We start from the raw sequence: 23,239 nt of genomic DNA, 5'->3' as shown, positions 1-23,239 counted from the left end.
CCACAGGTACCTGCACAGATGGGTGAGCCGAGGGGTTCTTTCAGTTGCCCACACTAACCTCCCCTTCATGCTAAGAGTGCTTCTGCTCTGATGTCCACTTTGCCTGTCCACACATGCTTCTTGTCCCACCGCTCCGCTGGGAGCCCCTGGAGAGTGGAGACTTTGCTATCTCCACACCTAGCATGGTGCCAAAGCATACAGTAAGTGCTTAATTAATGCATCCTTTGGAAAGGGAGAAAGACCACATTAAGACCATGAAGAAGGGCCCCGCCCCGGGGTGGGGGCCCCTGGACTTACTCTCAGTCCAGCTGCTGAGGACTGTGTGCGAGGACCCCCTCCCCCACTGTGCATGGGTCTTCCTGTTAAGCTCGCCCCACCTCCACAAAGGCCTCTGCCGGGCTCTTCTTCCAATAGCCCCAGCTTTGACTCACAATTACATCTGTCCCATTGAACACCCAACCACGTTATACCCGAAATAAGTGAAAGACCCCCACTTCCCACAGAATGGCTGATGTGACCCGGAGCGGACCCTTCCTCCATAACAACGGCTATAACACAAAGGAAACCCCCACAGTCATAAAAAAAAAAAAAAAGCTGACCACATCGGGAGCAAACACTACCCAGCTGAAGGGCCACCAATTATGGAAATGCCCGATATTTCAAATTAAAAGGTGGGTAGCTAAGCAACAGCGACCTTCCCGCTGTGAATGGTCCGCAGTCTCTCACCCTGGCTGGGCCGAGATGCACATCATTACACGGAACTTCAAAAACCAGTTAACGGAGCCTGGTTCCAAGCACTGTAATTAAGGTAAGGAGGAAGCGAAGGATTTTCAAATTAAACGAGTCTATGGGGAAGCTGATGGAAATTGTCCAAGATTTTCAATAAGGCCTTTTCATAAAACATATAGAACATAAAAACGCTATTAAAATGGATTTTATAGAAAGAAAAAATCATCAGGCAGACGTTCCGAAGGCACTGCTAGAATTAGTTCGGAAAGGCTGTTTTGTCACTCTTCCTTGTGGAATCGGGAGGAGGTGATTGGGATTTCTACTCTTCCTACTGAAGATGCAAAAAGCAACTTCAATTTACACTCTGAGTCTGGGTTAAACAAAAGGCCAAATGCGGATGAGGGAATGAGAGAACGAAGCCCCGCCTCTGCGCCATCACACCTCAGAGACACAAGGAGGAACACCCCAGCTCTGAAGGGGCAAACCGTGTGCACCCCAAAGTGCCAGACCCCGACTCACCGGCACCGCCTCGGGACTATTTGTGACTCTGTGTGACTGTTCTTGTGTGACTTTTGTTTGTGACTAGAACTGTGACTATTATTGTGTGACTTTTCTGTGACTATTATTGTGTGACTTTTGTTTGTGACTAGAATTGTGACTATTATTGTGTGACTTTTATGACTAAAATTGTGACTATTATTGTGTGACTTTTTTGTGACTAGAATTGTGACTTTTGTTTGCCACAATTATCTGTGACTATTATTGTGATTATTATTGTGTGACTTTTGTTTGTAACTATTATTGTGTGACTTTCGTTTGTGACTAGTTTGTGACTATTATTGTGTGACTTTTCTGTGACTATTATTGTGTGACTTTTGTTTGTGACTAGAATTGTGACTATTATTGTGTGACTTTTATGACTAAAATTGTGACTATTATTGTGTGACTTTTTTGTGACTAGAATTGTGACTTTTGTTTGCCACAATTATTTGTGACTATTATTGTGATTATTATTGTGTGACTTTTGTTTGTAACTATTATTGTGTGAGTTTCGTTTGTGACCAGTATTGTGACTATTATTGTGACTTTTTGTGACTATTGTGTGATTTTTGTTTGTGACTATTATTGTGTGACTTGTTTGTGATTAATATTGTGATTATTATTGTGTGACTTTTTGTGACTATTATTTGTGACTTTTGTTTGTAACTATTGTGATGATTATTGTGTGACTTTGTGACTATTATTTGTGATTTTTGTCTGTTACTGTTATTGCGTGACTTTGTGACTATTATTTGTGATTTTTGTCTGTGACTGTTAATGTGTGACTTTTTGTGACTATTTGTGACTTTTATTTGTAACTATTGTGATGATTATTGCGTGACTTTGTGACTATTATTTGTGATTTTTGTCTGTGACTGTTAATGTGTGACTTTTTGTGACTATTTGTGACTTTTATTTGTAACTATTGTGATGATTATTGTGTGACTTTGTGACTATTATTTGTGACTTTTGTCGTTACTGTTATTGTGTGACTTTTTTGTGACTATTCTTTGTGACTTTCATTTGTAACTATTATTGTGATGATTATTATGAGACTATTACTGTGACAATTATTTAGCAGGTTTGACAAGGGATCAGCAATGTCACGTGTGACGTCAAGCGCCTGCCCAAAGTTGTCCTGAATAGAGAAAGTATGAGTCCCTCATAAAGCTCCTGGTTCCTCCTCCTGGAACAACGGCTGGAGAGACAAATCCCCACAAGAGCACACCCGAGAGGCCGGGCGGGGCAGGAGCACCGGGCGTAAAGGAGGGTGAACAGGGACAACTCCAAGCTGGAGCCCAGGAGAGGAAGGGTAGCTCGGGCCCCCACCAAAGCTCAGGGAAGATGAGCCAGAAGAGGATGTTCTGATGTCCCAGGGGCTGCCAAAGAGTGGCTCTCTATCGGTGGCTCTCTAGTATGCAGCTCCAGGAGGAGCTCGGGTTTTGTTGAAAGATTGTGGGGGGCAGGGGAAGGGGGAAGGGGCGGGAGGGTTGAGGATATGGGACCCCACTGTTGGGAGAATGGAGAAATAGCCTAGGAAAGCATCTGGAAACAGGGTCCCCAAAGTTACTGAACTCCTCTTGACCAGCTACGACTCAGTCTAAACCACAATGAAATCAAGAAGAGAATAGCTCTGTGGCTGGAAGTACAGAAACATGTGATTTTTTCACTTATTCTTCATTATTTCAGTTGTGCCCAGGTCTTTGTTGTCCCATTTCAGTCACATTTGGGGGCTCTTGGCAGAGCTCCTGCAGTGGCTGGCCATTTCCTCTTGCAGCTCATTTTACAGATGAGGAAACTGAGGCAGACAGGGTGACTCACCCAGGGTCACAGGGCACACCAGAACTCAGTTCTTCCCAACTCCAGGCCCAACACTCTCCAAGGGATAAGGGATAAGTATCCCAAAGGAGGCCACAGGTGGGTGGGAACCAAAGAAGGGGAGCAGAGCGCGTCACCCCGGACACGCGCCATGGGAAGAGATGTCCAGCGCTTGGTCACGGGCGCAGGTCCTGGGATGACAAATGGGCGTCGGGGCTCGGCTGGGCAGATGCCCTGGGCCAGGGAGGTCTAATCAAGGAGCGAGGTGAGCAGAGCTTCTGGAGGCGGCAGCGTTTGTTAAAAGCGTCTAAAAACAGGTGAAATCTTGCATCGGTGAAAGCAGGCCCTCAATCAGCATCTGAACGCTCCTTCACGTTTAATTTGCCCACGGAGCCTGCACAGCTTAATCCTGTCCGTCTTTGCGTCCGGTTTCTTAGGGATATTCTGTAAAGTAAATCCCACTTGGTTCTGTTTTTGATTACCCGATTTAAAATGTAGAACTAATCAAGAGAGGAAGGAGAGCGCCGCAGATATAGATATTCGGCGACTTGTATCAGACGAGGAATCCCCCGGCCTGGCTCACAAAGTGCCCTTTCCTTCGGTCCCCGATAAAAGTCCCCGCCGAGAACTGAAGGGGGCAGGATCACCACCAGAGGGTCTCTGGGCTCACTTCCCATTTCCCCAAAATGACAGGGGACACCACGGAGAGTCCGGGCCAGCAAAGGGAAGCGCGCGCCGGGAAGAGTCCGCCCCCACAAAGCGCCCGCGCCAGAAAACTGCAGACGGGAGACTCTCAGGACCAAAGGGACCCGCCAGGTTGTCGCGGGGCTGGTTGGAGGCGACGAGGGCCGCGTCTGATGTAAAAGCGGTGTGCACACAGCCACGGTTCTGAAAGCCCACGCGCTCCCGCCGAACCCCAAACCGAGATCTGCTTTACAGGCGCCCGTCTCCCGCCTTCTGCCGCCGGCCTCTGGCGTCCTTCCTCCCCTCTTCTGTACCGCCCTTCTCCACCCCGCACGGATCGGCTCCAGTGAAGGCTTCGGGCGCCGGCTGGTCCTCGGGGAAAATCGCTTCCCGTGGGCTCCCCACTTTCCTGAGCTACGGAATGGGGAGGCTCGCACCTTCCAGCGTTGTCGTGAGGGTCCAAGGAGGTCCCACCGGTGATTCACTGAGCATATCCTGGCACACAGTAGGTGCTTGTTCCCTCCCCTGGCCATCTCAGACCCGATGGTCTCCTGAGATCTCAGAGCCCCCCGCTCCCACCTCCGCCAACGTCCTGGGCTCACGGGCGCTGCCCGTCCCGTCCTGGGGACGCAACTACACAGCGCTCTCCGCTCCAGAGAAGAACCAGAATCATCCCGTCAGGACCAGCGCTGGTGACAGGAGAGCTTTAATGGGCCCATCTAGAGGCGATCAGCCCTGTGATCCCCCAAGTGCCTTCCTTGTCTCCGCCCGCCAGGGGTGTCTGTCCGTGGCTGCCCGAGGTGGCGGGGCTGTCACACCTGTTAACGTGTCAGCCCAAGGCGGAGCCAGAGCCCGGGATGCAGTAGGCGCATAATACGTGCTTTTACATCCAGTCATTGGATTCATTTACTTTTCCAAAAGATGATTTTCAATCAATCCTTGGTTTTCTCCTTGTTCTACTCTGCCCTCCCACAACTACAACTACAAAGAGAGGAGGATGCCCGCTCCGGCAGGTCCATGAACACTTCCTCGCCATTCGAATCCAGCCCAGCTCAGGCCACAGCCTCAGGCCTCGGGAATCAGGGTGGGACCTCATGCTGACGTCATGGTGATCAGGGGAGGACCTCATGCTGACGTCATGTTGATCAGGCGAGATGTCATGTTGTTGAGGGGAGGACGTCATGTTGACCACTCTGGCCAGTGTTGCTCGGACTGTGTAAAATCTTCAGTTTCAGGGCCTCGGTCTGGCCAGACCCATCCACGAAGATCTTCAGCATTTTCTCGGAAACGAGCCATTTTCTCACTTTCTGTTAGCATTACTTTATTTTCAGCGGGCTAACAGTAAGATTTCCAGCAGAGAGCAGGATCCGGCCCGCAATTTCAAATGCTTAAAGAGCAGCGAGCTCCAAGCTCCTTCCTCCTGGTTCTGCCATCAAACCCACTCAAACAAAGACAGCCATTTTAGTGTGGCTGTATGCTAAAAGAGCATTCCACAGCCAAGTGGAAGAAAGGGAGGAGGGAAGAAAAAGAAGAAAGGGAGAAGGGAAGAAGAAAGAGGGAAGAAAGAGAGGAGGAAAAAAAAAGAAATGGAGAAAAGAAAAAGTCTCTCTCTGGTTTTCTGGGATACCCCCCTCGGATTCTCTCTTTTTTTCCCTATAGAAACACGGACAAAAACATTCCTGCTGAGATTAAAAAGCTCAAACAACTCCCTTCAGTGCGTACTGTATTTTGGAGTAAGGCAGGTAAGTCATATCTGAAGTAAAAAGTTAAGGAGGCTTTTACAAGGAGAATGAACCTCTTCGAAGATCGCCTTTTGTTCTCTCACCTCTTAAAATGATGGAAAATTGGCCTCTGGCTGAGGCTGTACATAGGAAGCTGGACAAGACGATCATTTCAATTAAGCTGAGCTCCTTTCACTCTCTAATAACAAAATGTGGGGCTTCCCTATAGGGGGTAAAGGAAGATCTCTGACCGCTACTACTCCGCCACCTACAAGCCAGCAGGGATGGAGGGAGGCAGGAAACGAGCCTTCTGTCAAGAGAGAAGTGACTTGAAGGTCCGAAATCCCAGAGTCATGGAAAGGAGGTTAATGTCTGTACTGTCTCAAGGCGAGACATGAATCCTGTTCTATAATGCTGGATTTAAGGTGGAAAATCAAAAATCACAGCTAGATTCCTCCTGAGAAAATATCTGATCACAACTGTTGGTCTGATTGCTTAGAAATGCATGGGGACGCCGTGACCGCAGCGACATTATTCTGGCAATGGCATGAGAAGTTAAGATCTGATCTTAGCAAGGAGTTCACCCTCCCCCGTTTAGTGATATCTGCTACCCACTTAAAAGGAAATGCATCTCACACCCTCCCATTTTTACCTTGTAAGCTGAATCATTTTACACACACTATGACTATTTAAAGGAACCAGAAAGATGGCAGTCCTTGTTCACTGAAATTGTTTCTTGGTGCATCAAAGTTCATCAAAGGAAAACTTGTTTTCTGACCAGTGCAATGGATCCTGGATTTGGGATCACAGTCAAAAATATGGTCAATGACTGGTCGACAGTGCAGACACTTGATAAATTGTGAAGAACTTTCAAAGATCCCATCCCTCGTCCTATGGCTGTCAATCAGTGAAACATCAGAATAAACAAAATTACAAATGTCCCAAAGAGGAGTGAAAAGACGTACCATGATACCAGTGAAGATTGTATTTAAGCAACAGCAGAAGACAAACAGACCTAGAATCTTCAGGGAAATTTTTTTTTTTTTAAAAAGAGACACTGAAGGAAGAATGGCAGTCCAGACCTAAAGCTGTTATTATCTAGCAAAGCTGTTATCAAAACTACTTGCTACTTGTTAAAAAAAAAAAAAAAAACAGAAAAATAAATCAATGGGACTTGACAGAATCAGGAAGAATCAAACTGAACAGCCCAATATTCAATGGCCCCCCCGACAAAGACGTTCTTTGACCAGAACTGAGAGGAAAACTGCCAAAAAGTTTGGCTCCAAGTTCCAAATGAATATGTGATCTCTGTGGAAATAGTCCCATCATTAAAACCTAGAGGTTTGGATGCAGGCATCCCCACAGTGATTCTTAACCCAAGGGATTAGGAGATGACCATGGGGTACAAGCATCCTGATTATAAGACATGAAAAAGACCCAGCATCAAGAAAGCAGGAGAAAAATGCCTTTTAAAATAACCTGCAGATAGTAAAAAACACTTGGGAGTTTACCTGTTGGAGCCCAGCTCCTGTAGTGAATTTACTGGGACCAGGCAAAGAGAGTCTGGAATATGAACTCTTCAAAGTTTATTGATCAGAGAAACAAATATATACCTATAGTTTTCTCTAACAAACAATATCTACCGAGATGTAAATGATTTAGGCCGGATCTTGGTTAATTAGAGAGGCAATTAGTTGAGACACATCAGGGTGAAGTTTATCACACCATTGTCTCCAGTACCTTTCTCCCAAAAGCCTTTAGTCTCTATTTGGGCTCTTTTCCTGTCCTAAGTTCCAAGGTTTGCCTTTAACCCAAAGAGTGGTGTTTGCATTTTGCTTCTGTTGCTAGATTCTGAATTTATTATATCGACAAGCAGGCTCTGCTATCTCCATAAGAAAAGGGAGTTTTGGTGAGCCAAGTTACTGTAAGATTCAAGACCTGGAATGGATTCTTCCTCCTGGCCTCTATATCTACCTGCCAAGACCAAGCCAGGAAAGGCATGAACGCTGTTGCAAATCGCCTTTCACACAAACAATAAAGACAGATCTAAACTAGTGAAGGTGTTACTTGTTCACAGTAGGAGAGCCAATAAAATACAGATAACAATTCTTTTTTTTCAAATGACAATTCTACCTCAAGTAATTTACTGATTACTTTGATTGGGGCCATCCCAATCAAACCACAAAGAAGGACTTTGTAGATTTGGGGAAAAAAAAACAACAATAAAATTCAGCTGGAAGAAACAAAGATCAAGAAGAATCAAGGGAATCAGGGAAAAAGAAAAGTGAAGGAAGATGGCCTGGCCATACCAGATCTCAATCTTTCCAGTAGAAAGTTAATCATCAAAACAAGGCCGGGACCGGCTGAGAGAGAGAGTGGAGGATCAGTGGAACAGAGGTGCCCCATACACGGCAGTAAACGACCAGAGCCATTTCGTATCTGACAAACCCTAAGACCCCAGTTTTTGAGACAAGAACTAAAATTCTGGACAACATTGTTAGGGAATCTGGAAAGCAGATTGGAAAAACTAAGTATAGACTAGCCTAGAATCACAAGGAAAACGGTCCAGTGCCCAGAGGGTCCCCGTGGGCCAGAAAACAGACCAGCAGCAGCCTGCCCAGAAGGGGACGGGGAGGGGGAAGCGCCCGAAAGGGGGCCCCCAGGGAAGCCCGGGGCTCTAGGAGGTGCAGCCGCCACAGCCAGACCTGGGGCCCCTCCGGGGCCGCGCTTGTTAATCTCTAGCTGCTCCCGCTTTGTGAAAATCAGTGACTGCTAAGCAAAGGTAATCACCTTTTTATCTTAACAGATTAAAGTGAAATGAGCCCATAAATAGACAAACAAACGTAGTTGGGGCCATCTGTTGGCCATTCCTTAGCAGGGAAACAAAGAACGGTGTCCATTTTCCATGAAAAAGTGTCAGCTTTCAGTCGTAAAACCCCTATCTTACTTCTAAATTTAAGCCATTAAGGAGGAGCTCAGTGGTTTGATTTTAAAATTAATGTCTGTGAAGTAATTGTAAAGTTTAATTATATTGAAAACCATCCATTTCTTCTCCCATCTGTCTCCCTGGGACAGTCCCCAAACATTGACTTGAATGGCTCCCTGGGCCTGCCCAGTCGGGAGCGAGCGGAAAACGTGGCCGGGCAGGCGGAAGCCCAGCCGGGGAGCGCCGCCCTCGGCCGGACCTCCAGGCGGCGCTGGGGGAGCGCCAAGAAAGGGATGCGGCTCCTTCTGGTGACAGAGAAGGGCGGGCAAGGGGGGGGGGAGGGAAGGGAGGGGGAGAGCGGTCGGGAAGAGTCGCTGCTCCTCCCGGCGGGAAGTGTCTCTGCTCCTCCCGGAAGTGTCGCTGCTCCTCCCCGCGGGAAGTGTCTCTGCTCCTCCCCGCGGGAAGTGTCGCTGCTCCTCCCCGCGGGAAGTGTCTCTGCTCCTCCCCGCGGGAAGTGTCTCTGCTCCTCCCAATGGGAAGTGTCTCTGCTCCTCCCAATGGGAAGTGTCTCCGCTCCTCCCGGCGGGAAGTGTCGCTGCTCCTCCCAATGGGAAGTGTCTCTGCTCCTCCCAATGGGAAGTGTCTCTGCTCCTCCCGGCGGGAAGTGTCGCTGCTCCTCCCCGCGGGAAGTGTCTCTGCTCCTCCCGGCGGGAAGTGTCGCTGCTCCTCCCCACGGGAAGTGTCTCTGCTCCTCCCGGCGGGAAGTGTCTCCGCTCCTCCCGGCGGGAAGTGTCGCTGCTCCTCCCGGCGGGAAGTGTCTCCGCTCCTCCCGGCGGGAAGTGTCTCCGCTCCTCCCAATGGGAAGTGTCTCCGCTCCTCCCAATGGGAAGTGTCGCTGCTCCTCCCGGCGGGAAGTGTCTCCGCTCCTCCCGGCGGGAAGTGTCGCTGCTCCTGCCGGCGGGAAGTGTCTCCGCTCCTCCCGGCGGGAAGTGTCGCTGCTCCTCCCAGTGGGAAGTCTGCGGCCCAGACGCCGGGCAAGACTCGGAACCCAGACACGCCGGCAGGGGGCGACAGAGGGCGGGGCTCCTTCAGCTTTCCCACGCGGAGGGTCCCAGGACGGAAAGCCCAGGAGGACAATGGGGCACGTGGCCTGGCAGCTGCTCGGGGAAATTCCTCTCCTAGTCACCAGGCGGCGGGAGAAGGGTCCCCTTCACCTCCCTGCCGGGTCTAGGCCTCGGAGCCGGGCCCGGTCCGGGTCACATTCAGGGCTGGATCGGGCTGGGGCCGGAGCTGAGCCTGCGTCCGAGCTTTCACGCGGCCAGCCCCCGCGGAGGCCGAGCCTCCGTTTGGGGCCCGGAGCTTCTCTCCCGGGGGCCGAGCCCCAAGCGCCCCCCACCGGCGGCTGCGCTCCCACCATCCCAGACGCGGCGGCTGCGCCCCGTGTGCCCCGAGTGGGAGAAGAGGCCGGAAGTGTAAGCGCGGCCTCTGCCGGCGCCCTGACAGCCCGAGGGGACTCCGGACATATAAACTGGCCCCTATTTCCAACCGGATCATTTCCCCAAAAGCACAAACTTCGATCCCAAGTTGCTGTGCGGGATGTATTTTCAGAAGAGCGCGAGACCCAGAAATAATAAAGGGAAGCCTTTGTTGCCTTCAATAAATGTTAACAGCATCGCGGCTAGCCAAACACTCAACGGAAAAAATAAAATTTCTCCGGAACGGTGGTGTTTGGGAAGCCCTAACAACAATAATTAAGAGCCCCCGGAGAGTCTGAAGAACTCCGACACAAGGACTCTTAATTTATTCTGGGGGTCTAGAAGGGTTTGCAAATCAGAGAGGGCCAAAGGCCATAACCATAGCAGTCAACGGAGCGTTGAAAATTAATCGCACACCAGGCTCGGCGGGGCAGCGGCTAAGTACCGCTCAAATTACAGCGCGGGGCCCAAGTCCCAGCGCCGGCCCCGTCGCTTTGTCAGTGATTACAGCCACGGCGGAAAAAGCTCGGCAAAGTCTCCGTAATTGGAAATGGAAAGATTGCCGGCACAGCACTCACAGTTCTAGTTTACAGGCACTGATAACGGGAAAGGGAGGGCAAAATTGTTTTCTCTCTTCGGTTCCACAGAAAAATCACACCCTAATGATTATCTGCGGGCCATTTTTCCTTGTCATTTAACAAACACTATGCGCAAGACTCCAAATGAAAGTTTTTAGAAATTACGTTTTGTTGTTTAGTAATAAATACAAAAGACAGAATCATTTTGGGCTCCCCTCCTGTTTTATACACTAAGTGAGAAATCTCATCGTAGTTTAATACAGTGCTTTGAATGGGACTGGTCTGACATAATTGAGGTAAACGGGCCCAGAATGCCGCAGCACCTGGACTTTGTAAAACCTAAGCAAAACAGCTACATTATAAGAATTAAAAAGAAAAACTATAAGGCAAACCTGGTGAATTATTTGAGCCACAGGAAGCTGCTCGGCATAATTAAGTGGTTCCGTCAGTTCTTCATCCTTTTGGCACTTGAGGTGACTGAGAGAAAAAATGAAAATAAAAATAAAGTGAATGCTCAAACCCATTAAATGCTAATATTAGAAAATACAAAGTTAAGTCTAACTTTTCACTGCTGCTTATTGTTAAATTCATATTTAAGCCAAGTGCTCATGCTACCCTAATTTTTAAAATTCCATTTTTATCAAACGTCTTTGAAAGAAAGTCAGTAGCAGAGGGAAAAATCTAACTTTGTATATGCCAGTGGACCATTTCTGCCTCCTTCACATCCCTCTGGTTCTCTATGACTCCCAACTCCTCTTCAAAGTCCAAATGACCCAAAGTCCCACACTGGTTACATGCTGTAGCTTGTCTATACCGGTCATTTTCATGGAGACCATCGGATGCCATGTGTTACTGCCACGTGGCAACCCCAGCAGGACAATGGCACTAAAGGGACAGGATTCATTTCAGAGGCAAAGGTGCTACAGCCTGTTCTCCTTCTGGGTCCATCTCATCCAAGAGATGGTAGGATAAATGAAGAGAACCCTCTGGCACATCTGGGGGATCCGTTGTGAGGAAATCTGAGAGCGCAGTGGACGAGAGTCCAATCAAATTGGTCTCAATTGACATTTAGAAGAAGGAAGAACCAAACTGAAAGGACTGGATGGTCCATCTCAGTATTGACTATGAAATTATGAGTGGGAGGGTAAATCCCATTGGATCCAATACAGAATCTACTGTGAGTATCTGAGAATTCTTCTATGGCAAACCTCCATTGAAAACAAATGCAATCTTCAACTGATTCCATGTACATTCTATGACTATTTAAATGATTTTTTTCCTAGTAAAACAGAAAATCTCAACATAAAATAGTAAAGGGGGGGGCGGCCTTAGTTATTATCAGTCTTTTCCAAAATAAAGATCATTCTGATCCTCGTTTACTTAACCTAACTGGATATTAAGAAACATAGCAAGGTTTTTTTTTCTTTTTCAGTGAATTTTATACTGACAAAACTATGGAAAAATTAGTAACACAACACAACGCAGTCCGGTCCTTACGGCCGGATCTAGAGAGAAAGGAGAATATTCAGTCTTAGGAGCGGCTTTCTAAGGACTAGAGGGATTTACAAGATCATCATTAAGAAGCACCAGTGAAGAGTATTTTCTATCACCCCCTAGAACTTCAGCTACTGAATGAAGACCAAGCACTATGTAAAAGTAAACGAAGAAGGTCAATAGCTTATTAAACACCCACTATGATCCAGGGAGTGCACTAGGCCCAAGGTCCGAGTGTCCATGAAGGGAAGTCCCACACAGAAGATGCCCTGGCTTTTAAAATCCAGCTCCTGCAAGCTGTCGGGCTCCGTCTCTACCTATGGCACTGGGATCCTAGTCCTCCCTTCTCAATAACAGCCTGCGGTCACAGCCACGTGACCCAGCCCAGAGCATCTTCCCCCAACATCTGTGGCCCACAATTATAGCCACTGGCCCAGCCCCCGGCGCCTCCAGTCACAGCCACGTGACCCGGCCCACAATTATAGCCACTGGCCCAGCCCGCGGCGCCTCCAGTCACAGCCACATGACCCAGCCCACAGCACCATCCCCCAACATCTGTGGCCCACAATTATAGCCACTGGCCCAGCCCACGGCGCCTCCAGTCACAGCCACGTGACCCCGCCCAGAGCATCTTCCCCCAACATCTGTGGCCCACAATTATAGCCACTGGCCCAGCCCGCGGCGCCTCCAGTCACAGCCACGTGACCCAGCCCAGAGCACCATCCCCCAACATCTGTGGCCCACAATTATAGCCACTGGCCCAGCCCGCGGTGCCTACAGTCACAGTCACGTGACCCAGCCCAGAGCACCATCCCCCAACATCTGTGGCCCACAATTACAGCCACTGGCCCAGCCCGCGGTGCCTACAGTCACAGCCACGTGACCCAGCCCAGAGCACCATCCCCCAACATCTGTGGCCCACAATTACAGCCACTGGCCCAGCCCGCGGTGCCTACAGTCACAGCCACGTGACCCAGCCCAGAGCACCATCCCCCAACATCTGTGGCCCACAATTACAGCCACTGGCCCAGCCCGCGGTGCCTACAGTCACAGCCACATGACCTGGCCCACAATTACAGCCACTGGCCCAGCCCGCGGCGCCTCCAGTCACAGCCACGTGACCCCGCCCAGAGCATCTTCCCCCAACATCTGTGGCCCACAATTATAGCCACTGGCCCAGCCCGCGGCGCCTGCAGTCACAGCCACGTGACCCAGCCCAGAGCACCATCCCCCAACATCTGTGGCCCACAATTATAGCCACTGGCCCAGCCCGCGGTGCCTACAGTCACAGCCACGTGACCCAGCCCACAATTATAGCCACTGGCCCAGCCCGCGGTGCCTCCAGTCACAGCCACGTGACCCAGCCCAGAGCACCATCCCCCAACATCTGTGGCCCACAATTACAGCCACTGGCCCAGCCCGCGGCGCCTCCAGTAACAGCCCCGTGGCCCCAGTCACGTGGCCCAGCAGCTGTTAGAACCTATCTCCACGGGCCCCACGGAGCAGTGAGTCTGCGCCGACTCCTCCACTAGGCCAAACCCGCCCAGGAGAGCGGCTCAGAAGCCCCGAACTCAGGCCCGGTCTCGGAAGGAGCGCCCACCCGGAGAGTGCACCGTGGCAGGTGGGGGAGGAGACCGGGGCTGAGGGGCCACGGGAGATCATCCCTCGGGACCGTCCCTGCGCAGCGAGCACGCCAGGTCACTCAGGGCCCGCCCCGCCCCCAGCACAGGAACTGCCCCCCCCCCCAGGTGTCAGAGAATTCCCAGAGGCGGAGCCACGCCCTCCGAGAGGTGGGGAAGGGCCCAGGGCAGGAAAGCCCGTCCCTTAAAGCCGCGGCTCCCACTGGCGTTGCAGCCACGGACACACACGTGGTCAGCCCGGGACCGGCGCTCCCGCTCTGTGCCATCTGTCAGCCCCAAGACAGCTCTTCTCCCCTCCTGTCAGAAGGCTTCCATCTTGTCTTTCTCATCACCTTCCGGACTCCTTTTCTTTGGCTCTTTTACAGACTGAGGTTGCTATGGAAACCCGAGTCCTCCTCTTTCGCGAAGGCAGGCTTTCTTGAAACCCCGCACAACTCCAGGGTGTTTGGTGGCTCCCGGGCCCTCCCTGGACAGAACCAGGTCCTTGGTGACGCTGGTGCCTGCTCTTCCACACCGGGCATCTGGGTGCCCCTTTCCCGCAGTGCCATTAATCGAGGGGCCAGAGTCCCGGCTGCGCCTCAGACTGTGGCAGCAACATAGGAAACGAGCACAAAGGCGGCTGCAGAGGCCTCGGCCCCAGATGAAGACCCTGGAGTGGCCCTCAAGCCCAGGTTCCATCTTCAAGGCTGGGATGCAACGCACGGGCCAATTCCCCAGACGGAACCGGACTCCAGCGCGGCAGCCTTCCTCCCATTCAATGCCGGTCTCGTAGCCCCACTGCGGAGGGATCTGGGGTGACCGCCGCAAAGCGGAAGGCTTGAAGCCGCCATGTCCTTGTGCTCAAGGTAAGCCGAGAACTACCCTTCTGTAAGCACCCCGCTGCTGGGCCGGCCCAGGAGGACTCAGGCGGCTCTGAGGGAATCGCCTCCATCACAAACGGCCCAAGCAGAGGCACCCCCCCATCCTGCGGGCCAGCCTCAGTGGTACGGGCAGAGAGGGCAAGAAAAGGCAAGAAGACCATCAGCCTTCCGGGAGGGGCGCCTGAACCTTTGGAACAGAAGGGCCAGCTGACACGCCAAAGGACGAGCCCTGGCTGCTCCAGAAACTTGGGAGCAGAACCTCCATCTGGGTCCAAAAGTCACTGGACTGGTGTACCGTGGGAAAGGACCTAATAAATAGGGTGTCAAGGGATATGAGCAAGGGGAATCTCAGAGGGGACCCCATGTTCCCACATGCAAAGGTTCATCTGTGGAAAATTCTGATTGGCCACTGGGGACAAAAAGGAAGACTAGTGGATGGCAGGGGCAAAGTCGTCATTGGAGGCCATCTGAGCCTCCCAAAGGTTAAGGCTATTCCAATGTGGAGAGATGTCCCAATGGGGGGCCGACAGCCTTGGAAACCCCTCCCCACGCTGAGCATACGATGGAGCACCACATCACTCAGTGACCACTCCTTCCAATCTCTCCCTCCCTCATCCTCCTCAGCACATCACCCTGACGGCCTCTCCTTCAGGACATCTCCCCCTCCAACTGTTCATGCTCTCCCCCTCCCCTTTCCTCCTAACCATGGACAGTTCCAGCGACCTGCATTTCCCACCAGCAGCTCCTTTTGGATCCAGGTCCACAAAAGTAGACCACCATGGTGAGCCCGCTCCTGGTCCTGCGCACCTTTCACCCTCAGTCCCTTCCCCCAGGGGGTCCCCTCCCTAAGGGCAGGGACTTGTTCTTAGTTGTGTCTCTGGGGCTGACAGATGGGGCCTGGCTCTTCATGCTTATGGACTACTGACTCCTTCCTTTGTGGATCCAACCCCCCTTACCCCCTCTGCTTCCCCCCCCTGCTTCCCCCCCTCCTTCTGGCGGGGCCTCTCAGTTCTCCTCTCTGCATGCTGGGTCTTGGGAGCTCAACTGTTTGGATATTTTATCATTTTTATGCAGATTCGAACTTAAGTCTCCCAGGCTCTAGTCCCCAGTTGCCAATGGCCCACAGGCCACTTGGAACTCTATGGCCCAGCTTTATGGCCCAGCCTTGACCGCCCTCAGGGCGGCAATCCTAGCCAGCCTTGACTCTCTCAGCCACATTCACTAGTCAAGTCTGGAAGACCCCACAGACTTCAACCGCAGCTCTGATCTCCCTTCTCTGTTCCCTAGGCCAAACGTTGACCTTTCTCCAGGAGTACTCCCTTTTCACCTGAAAACTTTTTAAGAACCCCAGGGATCCAGGCATTCAGCAAACATTTACTGATAATGAATCAAAGAAAAGTATGAATAAAAAGCTATAATTTAAAAAAAGAAACTGAAAAAAGAAAAATAATAAAATAAAAATAAAAGTATTTTAAAACAATTCTCTGGGATACATATAATTTCACCATTCGTTGGAGACAAAAGCAACTTTGCATCCTAACTTGACAGATGTGCTTGTTCATTTTTACTTGAAAATTTAATTTCGATGGGACGTGGGATCTTTCCCTGCGGCCAAATTTCTCCCGCCCCAATCCCATGTGGGGTCTCGACCCACAGTGTAAGACGCTGCTGTAGGCCCCACTCTAGTTCAGGCCCTCATCGCTTCCACCTGGGGTTACTACAACAAAGCCCTCCTAAATCAGGTTCCTGAGGCCAGGTCTCACCTGTCTTGAATCCAATTTCCACAGAGGCCAGCACCTGTCACTGCTCAGCACATATAGCGCAGTGGGCGGGGGAGGGGGGGCTCCTTGCTGCGACAGCTTCACACCCAAAGCCCAATGGCCTGGCTCCAATCTACCTGTCCAGGCCCCTCCTAGCTCAGAGTCTTCCCAATGGCTGCTCCTGGGCTTCTTGGCAATCCCGGCTTCCTTCAAGAGTCATCTCAAGCACGGGGTGTGTGTGAGGGGAGAAGGGGGGGCGCAGGGGAGGAGGGGAATAGGGGGAGTAACAGGGGGACGAGGGTGGCTCTCCTTAGCTCCCCAGCCGCTGGCAGGGCCCATCCTATGTCTGTTTTGTGGGTGCCTAGACCCCTGTTGGTCCATCTACAGCCATTGACCTAGCTCTACCTGCACTAGAAGCAAACAAACAATGGTGGTTCCTGCGCGGGTGCCCCAGGCTTAGAGCCCAGCACAGACCTGGGACTGAGCCGGCTTCTGAGGAAGGCCCATCACCCGGGAGCAGGAGAACCGCCCTGGCTTCTCACTTGGAAAAGCAGCGCCATCTTGTGGGAGCTCGGGATACTGCTGCAAAGGTCCATCAACCAGTTTCCCAACATCCAACAGGGGTCAGAGCCATGGGTCTGGTGGGTCTGGCCTGCAAGGACACGGGCCCACAGTGGCCCCTCTGCCCACCTGGGCCGGGTTCGGATGGGGCTCTCCCTCCAGCCATCTATCCCGGCCCCCGCCAGTCCTTCACTTGGGCCCTCGGGTTCCATCGCTATTCCTGATCCATCAACAAAAATTCCCTTGCCCGATCCCTGGTCTGCAAGGTCCAAGCGTACTAGAATGCAGGCTTCCTGAAGACGAGGATGTAATTCACAGTCTTAAATGTTTGTTTTAAATATAATTCAATGTAAAATACGTTTCTATTTCTCTCATCAGTGCCCGGCAGAGGCCCTTGTTCTTTTCTTTGTGCAAACATAAATTATGAGTGCTATATTTACATAACATGTAACAAAATGTTCAATATTTTGTTTTTTCATTCAAATGATTCTTATGTCTATGTTCCTTTTGCATCTCTTTGTTTCCTGATTTGTAAAATGGGGGGGGTCCCCTTCCCCCTCTATTTCTGTGACCTTGTGACCCTACTATGACTCTCAAGCATCAATAAGTGGCCTTTGCACAGTCACTGAACGGCCTCCCTGGACTTGCAAACAGAGACTGTAGCTCTCTGTCCTTGTATCCCAGAAGCCCACACTACACCTAGGACTAGGGCAATAACATCAATACGAGTCCACACTGATTAAAAGTTTTGCACAAACCGGTACGAAGTGCATGTGGCAGGGAAGCCCCGCCCCCCCCCCCCACCAGAGTGACAAGAATCGAAATCGAATCACACAGAGAGGCCCGGAATCCAATCCCGTCGGGCGCTGCCAGTCCCGGCGCTGGCGCGCCCCTCCCTTTTCCCAGTCTCGCAGACAGAGGCAGAAATGACCCGCTTTGCTTTGCACTCTTGGTGGGTTCCATGTGCTTGGGCTGGGGGTGAGGAGAATTTCCCAGGGAATAAAAAGTCTAAGTAGGAGCAAGGAACAGAACCTGCTTACGACGTCTCCGGGGAGTCCGGCACCAGCTCTTTGCCAGGTTCCACGTTTCCCGGAGAACGCCTGGCGTGTGGATGCTGCAGGATGGAGGTTCTGGCTCTGCTCTGCACCAAGCCCGTTTCCATAGGAGGACGAAGAAAACACAGCCAAGGCCCAGCTCTCAAAAGCTCCCCTCAGTCCTCCCTCGGCTTTCTTCGCGCCATTCTTTCTGCCAGTCTTGCCGCAGATTCTTTACAAATTGCCCTTCTTCATGGTTTCTTCTCGCGCAGTCATGGTTCATCAGCTGAACCAAAAGCAAAATATACACCCGACTACAACAGGACAGTCGGAAACCGCATAAAAGGGCGGCCGGATTCGGATTCGCTGCAGCCGTTCTGGAGCACAAATGACAAGCTAACGGCGACACGGGGAAGTTCGGGCAGGTGACACGATCGGAAATGGCCGATGCCGTCTAAGATGGCAGCGGTTATTACACAGAGACAAAGCCAGGCCAGACAGACACACAGACGGGGAGAGATTGAGAGAAGGCAGTCCTTCCCGGCAACACAAGTCCCGCCAAACTCGGCCCATTTCCTTTGTGCAGACAGCTCTGGAGAAAGCCAAGGGCCCGGCAGAGACATCATCAAGGCTATCTAGCAGGAGCTGGTCGCCCCCAAGCCCTGAGACAGGTGGGAAGCACACTGGACAGTTCCTATCCCTTCCCCCTGGATCCCCTCTGTGGACCCCCTCCACAGACCTGCTTGATCTTGAAAACTTGGCTGAATGTTGGCCTGGGTTCTGATCCACAGTCTCCTCACAGACGTCTTCGGAACGAGACACTGACAGACCCCAGCAGTTGGGGGACTTCATGACAGCACAACGAGACTGCTGACCAATGGGCTGGTGCCCCCAACATGAACATCAGCTCCTCTGGAGAAAGCACAACCTCAGACAAGGTGAAATGGGGAGAGCGGCCCATGTGGCAGGCTTTCAGCCTTTGCTTTAGGCAACAGGCCCATTTCTGCAAGGGGGTATAAACCACATTTGGGGCGGCTAACCATGCGCCTAGTGTGTGTCCACAGCCGTGATGAGCGCTGAGAATACAAGCAGGAAGAAGGCAGGCAGCCCGTGCTCCCCAGGAAGCGCCCCATCCCAAGGCGTCTGGCCAGGCTGGAAGCCCGCGTGAAATGCTGGCCTTGGGAGGCCTCCGGGCAGCACACAGTGCTGGGAGCCCAGGCCTACGTCACTCGCTGACAAATGGTAAGCCTTCCTCTCGAACCCTTGCTTGGCAGCCACCCCCCATGCCAGGGCTGGGGAGAACGTCTCTTGTGTTTGCATCTTTTCTGTCCTGTCAGAGAAGCTGGAAAATGACTGGGAAAGGAAGTCTCTGCTCAAATGAAAAACTTAACCAGAAATGAGCCTCCCCCTGCTCCTTGCTCTCCCCCTTAAACAAACACTCTCAGTTAAGGTTAGTGGGCCGGGTTTTCTGAAGGTGACATGGCAGGCACGGAGCAGAATGCCCCCCCCCTTTCTACAGGCCAGACAACACAGAGGACGGAGGACCCTCCTGGCGGATCCCACTGTGCAAAAGCGCCGCTCCCATCAGGCCTCTGGCTAACATCCCCCGCCACCAAAAGGCCCTGCTCCAGCTGGGCAAAAGCGTAACGCTGCCGCCCTCTGCTGGCCAGAGGAGCCTTGCCGGAGGTTTCTGGGGTCTGCCCAGCTAAGGAGCCCAATGGGATGACTGCATCCCAGTCTGCCAGCCCCGGGCAGGTGCCCACCTCCCAATTAAGGGAGCACTCGCCCTAAGCCGGCCTCTCCGCACCCTCAGGCCCACAGGAGCCTCAGCAGGCCCGGAGGAGCCCCAGCAGGCCCAGAGGAGCCCCGACAGGCCCAGAGGAGCCCCGACAGGCCCGGAGGAGCCCCAGCAGGCCCAGAGGAGCCCCGACAGGCCCGGAGGAGCCCCAACAGGCCCATGGGAGCCTCGGTAGGCCCACGGGAGCCCCGACAGGCCCGGAGGAGCCCCGGCAGGCCCGGAGGAGCCCCAACAGGCCCACGGGAGCCTCGGCAGGCCCACGGGAGCCCCGACAGGCCCGGAGGAGCCCCAACAGGCCCATGGGAGCCTCGGCAGGCCCACGGGAGCCCCGACAGGCCCGGAGGAGCCCCGACAGGTTTGGAGGAGCCCCAACAGGTTTGGAGGAGCCCCAGCAGGCCCGGAGGAGCCCCGACAGGTTTGGAGGAGCCCCAACAGGCCTATAGGAGCCCCGACAGGCCCAGAAGAGCCCCGGCAGACCCGGAGGAGCTCCGGCAGGCCCGGAGGAGCCCCAGCAGGCCCAGAGGAGCCCCGGCAGGCCCGGAGGAGCCGCATCGTCTCCCAGGTGACTCGAGCAGACAGAAGTCACTAGTGCGGCTTCTCCAGCCCCATTCCTGACACCTTTGCGTCATTAGCCACGTTTGCCATGGTAACATCTGGATTCCCAATATTTTCTCTTCTGGACAAAGGAATCTCCGCTTTCATGAATGAGAACCCAACCGGCGTCTCCAGAGTGCCAACATCCCCTTGAAATGTGCACACCTTGGCGGGCTCTCAGCGCACCCGCGGCCAAGCTGCGGCCTTTGCCCTGGAGCGCTCTGTAATTGGATCCCGAGCCACGCACTTTCCTGTACATGTTGTTCACTTTTTTTCTAGTCCCCATCAACCCTAACCCTGGCACTAAGTCCCAGAGGCCTCTGCAATTGTGCAGATGCTCCAACTAATATAAAAAAGCTTTTCAGTAACAACTGGTTAAGTGACAAAATCGTGACGTATTCAACGGTCTGCTGTAGACACTTTATAAACCGAGTCACAGCCGTCTGTTCGTGTATAAATCACCGCAGTTAAACTCCCTGTGGGAATGACAATGGGCCAAATGGCCAAAGCCTCGCCGCTAAGACTTTTTGGGAAGGCGGCATCGGCTCAGGCAGCTGAAGCACCGGGGGCCGCCGCCTCCGTCCCCACCTTGCAGGACATTTCCACTGAGCTGCCTTCATCCTGGGTAAGCGGCGTGTAGCTGAGCAAGGCTTCTCTGGGGGAAGGTGCCGGGGACCTCGAACGGACCGTGCCCTGTGGGAAGTAGCCGGTGGGCTTCCCAAAGGGCCCAAGCACTTCTCCTGGAGCTGCGCCTGCCCCCAAGGGCTCTGGGAGGAGAGGAAGAGCTTCATCTCCAAAGCAGGGATGGAGCCTGGACCCGACTTCTGCTGGGGAGACTCCCGGTGGAGGAGACGTCCCACCAGGGAGGTGGGCCCCTCTGGGTGCCTTAAAGCTTCAACGCCCGAGGCCCCGGGGTGGGGCGCACCAAGCCGGAGCTTCCCAAGTGCTGCCAGCAAGTACTGAAGGAAGAGCAGCTTGTCTTCATCGTCCCCAGACACACTTAAGGCAGGAGCTCCACCGATGGATCGTCCTGGAGTCGGCACCAGCCATTCGTCCCAGGGCTTCCCGAGCGTGCTCCAGGCTAAGGAGGTCCTCTCTCCCGGTCCCGGGTCCCCCACTTGGAGCCTCGGGGGCACAAAAGGAACAAGGAAGTTGGGGAGCGGAGGGCGCCCCATCTCACCCGCTTAGACAATGACTGCCCAGAAATGGGACGGGGTCCGAGGCTGCCTCTCCTACAGAAGGGGAGGCCCTGCCCACTCTACACTCCCATCCCCCCCCCCCAGCCTGCGTCTTCCCCCCCTGGGGCTTCTGGCCTTCTGGGGACTCTCCAGCTCCCGCCTCCATGCGACACCACGAGATCACAGCGCCCGCCCCCAGTGCTACCGAGGCCTCTTCCCCTTTCCCTTCCCTTCTCCCGGTCACTGAATGCAATATCCCCGTGGGTTTGGGGCCGAGCAGGACGGGACCATCCTCAGCCTCTCCCTGGAAGCTACCTAGGCTACCCCAGACAGGAGCTTTGCCGAAGGCCCGCGGCCCCTGAAGCCCCCAGACACTTCCCACACGCTGCCGTTATCGGCCGTTGCTCTTCGGGCATTTTGTGTCCCCAAGGGCACAAGCCGACAATTCTCTCCACGGGATTTTTCTTAGTGCCTGTGGCCCAACGCCGCGGCCCGCCCCAGATCCTGGCTCTCTTGCCGAGCCCGGGGCAGCAGATCGGATGAGCCTCCCCGGACGCCTTTGGCCGCGGGACACAGAAAGCGCCTGGTGACCACTGGCCGTGCCCTGCTGACCCTGCGCCGGACGCGCTCGGCCCCCGGGCGTCCCCGTGGCCATGCACACACCCACTTTAGCACCGTCTAGCCCCTCTCTCTCCCCTGCCTCCCAAAGAGGGAAGGGGGCTGGGGGCGCGCCCGGCTGCGCCCCCTCAGAGGAACCGCCCTTTCCCCGAAGGGGCTTCTGCCAAACGCCGTTCTCCGAGCGCCCCTCCTCCCCACGCAGGCGAGAAAGCCGCCCCCTCTCGGGCCTTGCTGCCGGGCTCGGCTCTTGTGGCCCCGCCCCCTCTCGGGCCTTGCTGCAGGGCTCGGCTCTCGTGGCCCCGCCCCCTCTCGGGCCTTGCTGCAGGGCTCGGCTCTTGTGGCCCCGCCCCCTCTCGGGCCTTGCTGCAGGGCTCGGCTCTCATGGCCCCGCCCCCTCTGCCCATGTCAGGGTCTCTCGGCAGAAACGGGCCCGTTCCGCGCCCAGGGCCCGGCCAGCCCGAGGGGAGAGCCTGGACACGGCAGCGGCGACACTGGGGGCGCTGCCAAGTGCGTGGTGAGGGGGGCCCTCGGGGAGGGGGAGGGGCTGTCCGGGGGCGCGCTAACAACTTCGCAGGTAAAGCAGCTATGGAGGGACCTTTCCCTCAGGAACACTAGAGGGCGCCATGACTCAAAACGCAGACCCACAAAGCCCAGCGCTGTCCCGGTCTGCTGCCGGGGTTCCCAGATTCACGGCGCACGCGCATTTGCAACACAAACGGCTCCACCATCCTCCACACGCCCCGTTTGGGACGCTCCTCCGCGCCTCCGGAAGCAGCAGCAAACGCAGCTCAGGCGGCCCTGCCCCGGCCGCCATGGGGAGAAGGGAGGAGGAGGAAGAAGGGAGGGCGGTCCCCGGGGGCGGCCATTACCGGACTGCACCAGCCGCCTGGGCCCGTAACGGACGCAGTAATCCCCCTGATGAAGCTGGCCCAGTGACCCCTGACCCTCCGCTCCCACCAATACACGTTCAGTTGTTTCAAAGCCGCAAACCCACCTCCGTGGGACCGGCTCCCGCCGCCCGCACCGAAGCCGTTCCTCGGAAACGTGACTGGGGGGAAGCCAGAGCCCTTTTTCCGACACCCTGGAGCGGCGCCCCGCCCCCTCCCCGCAAGGTCCCCTCGCACGGACTTTGCTTTCGATCCCCGAGGCCCAACGAGCCAAAAGCTAAAGAACCTAAGAGTCAGGAAGCCCTGGGCGCGAGGTGCTCCCCAGGAGGGTCCCACAGACCGCG

General features: G+C 53.9%; 1 protein-coding gene and 1 long non-coding RNA gene across 2 annotated transcripts in view; both read right to left on the bottom strand.

The window, feature by feature from the left end:
- PIGK (phosphatidylinositol glycan anchor biosynthesis class K) overlaps positions 1-23,239 on the bottom strand; it is a 48,166-nt gene that overhangs the window by 4,719 nt on the left and 20,208 nt on the right. The window contains exon 10 of the mRNA XM_051999388.1: positions 10,864-10,948. Within this exon, the coding sequence (XP_051855348.1) occupies positions 10,864-10,948 (85 nt within the window). The remainder of the gene's footprint in view (positions 1-10,863; positions 10,949-23,239) is intronic.
- LOC127563126 (uncharacterized) lies at positions 15,867-19,695 on the bottom strand. The gene is made up of 2 exons (XR_007953898.1): positions 18,560-19,695; positions 15,867-18,274 (listed from the first exon to the last, which is right to left on the bottom strand). It is a non-coding gene; the product is annotated as an uncharacterized LOC127563126 (long non-coding RNA).

The sequence above is a fragment of the Antechinus flavipes genome, chromosome 4 (assembly GCF_016432865.1).
Source record: "Antechinus flavipes isolate AdamAnt ecotype Samford, QLD, Australia chromosome 4, AdamAnt_v2, whole genome shotgun sequence".
Taxonomy (NCBI): Eukaryota; Metazoa; Chordata; class Mammalia; order Dasyuromorphia; family Dasyuridae; genus Antechinus; species Antechinus flavipes.
Note: the sequence above shows the minus strand (reverse complement) of the source record. Positions and strands in the feature narration are given on the sequence as shown.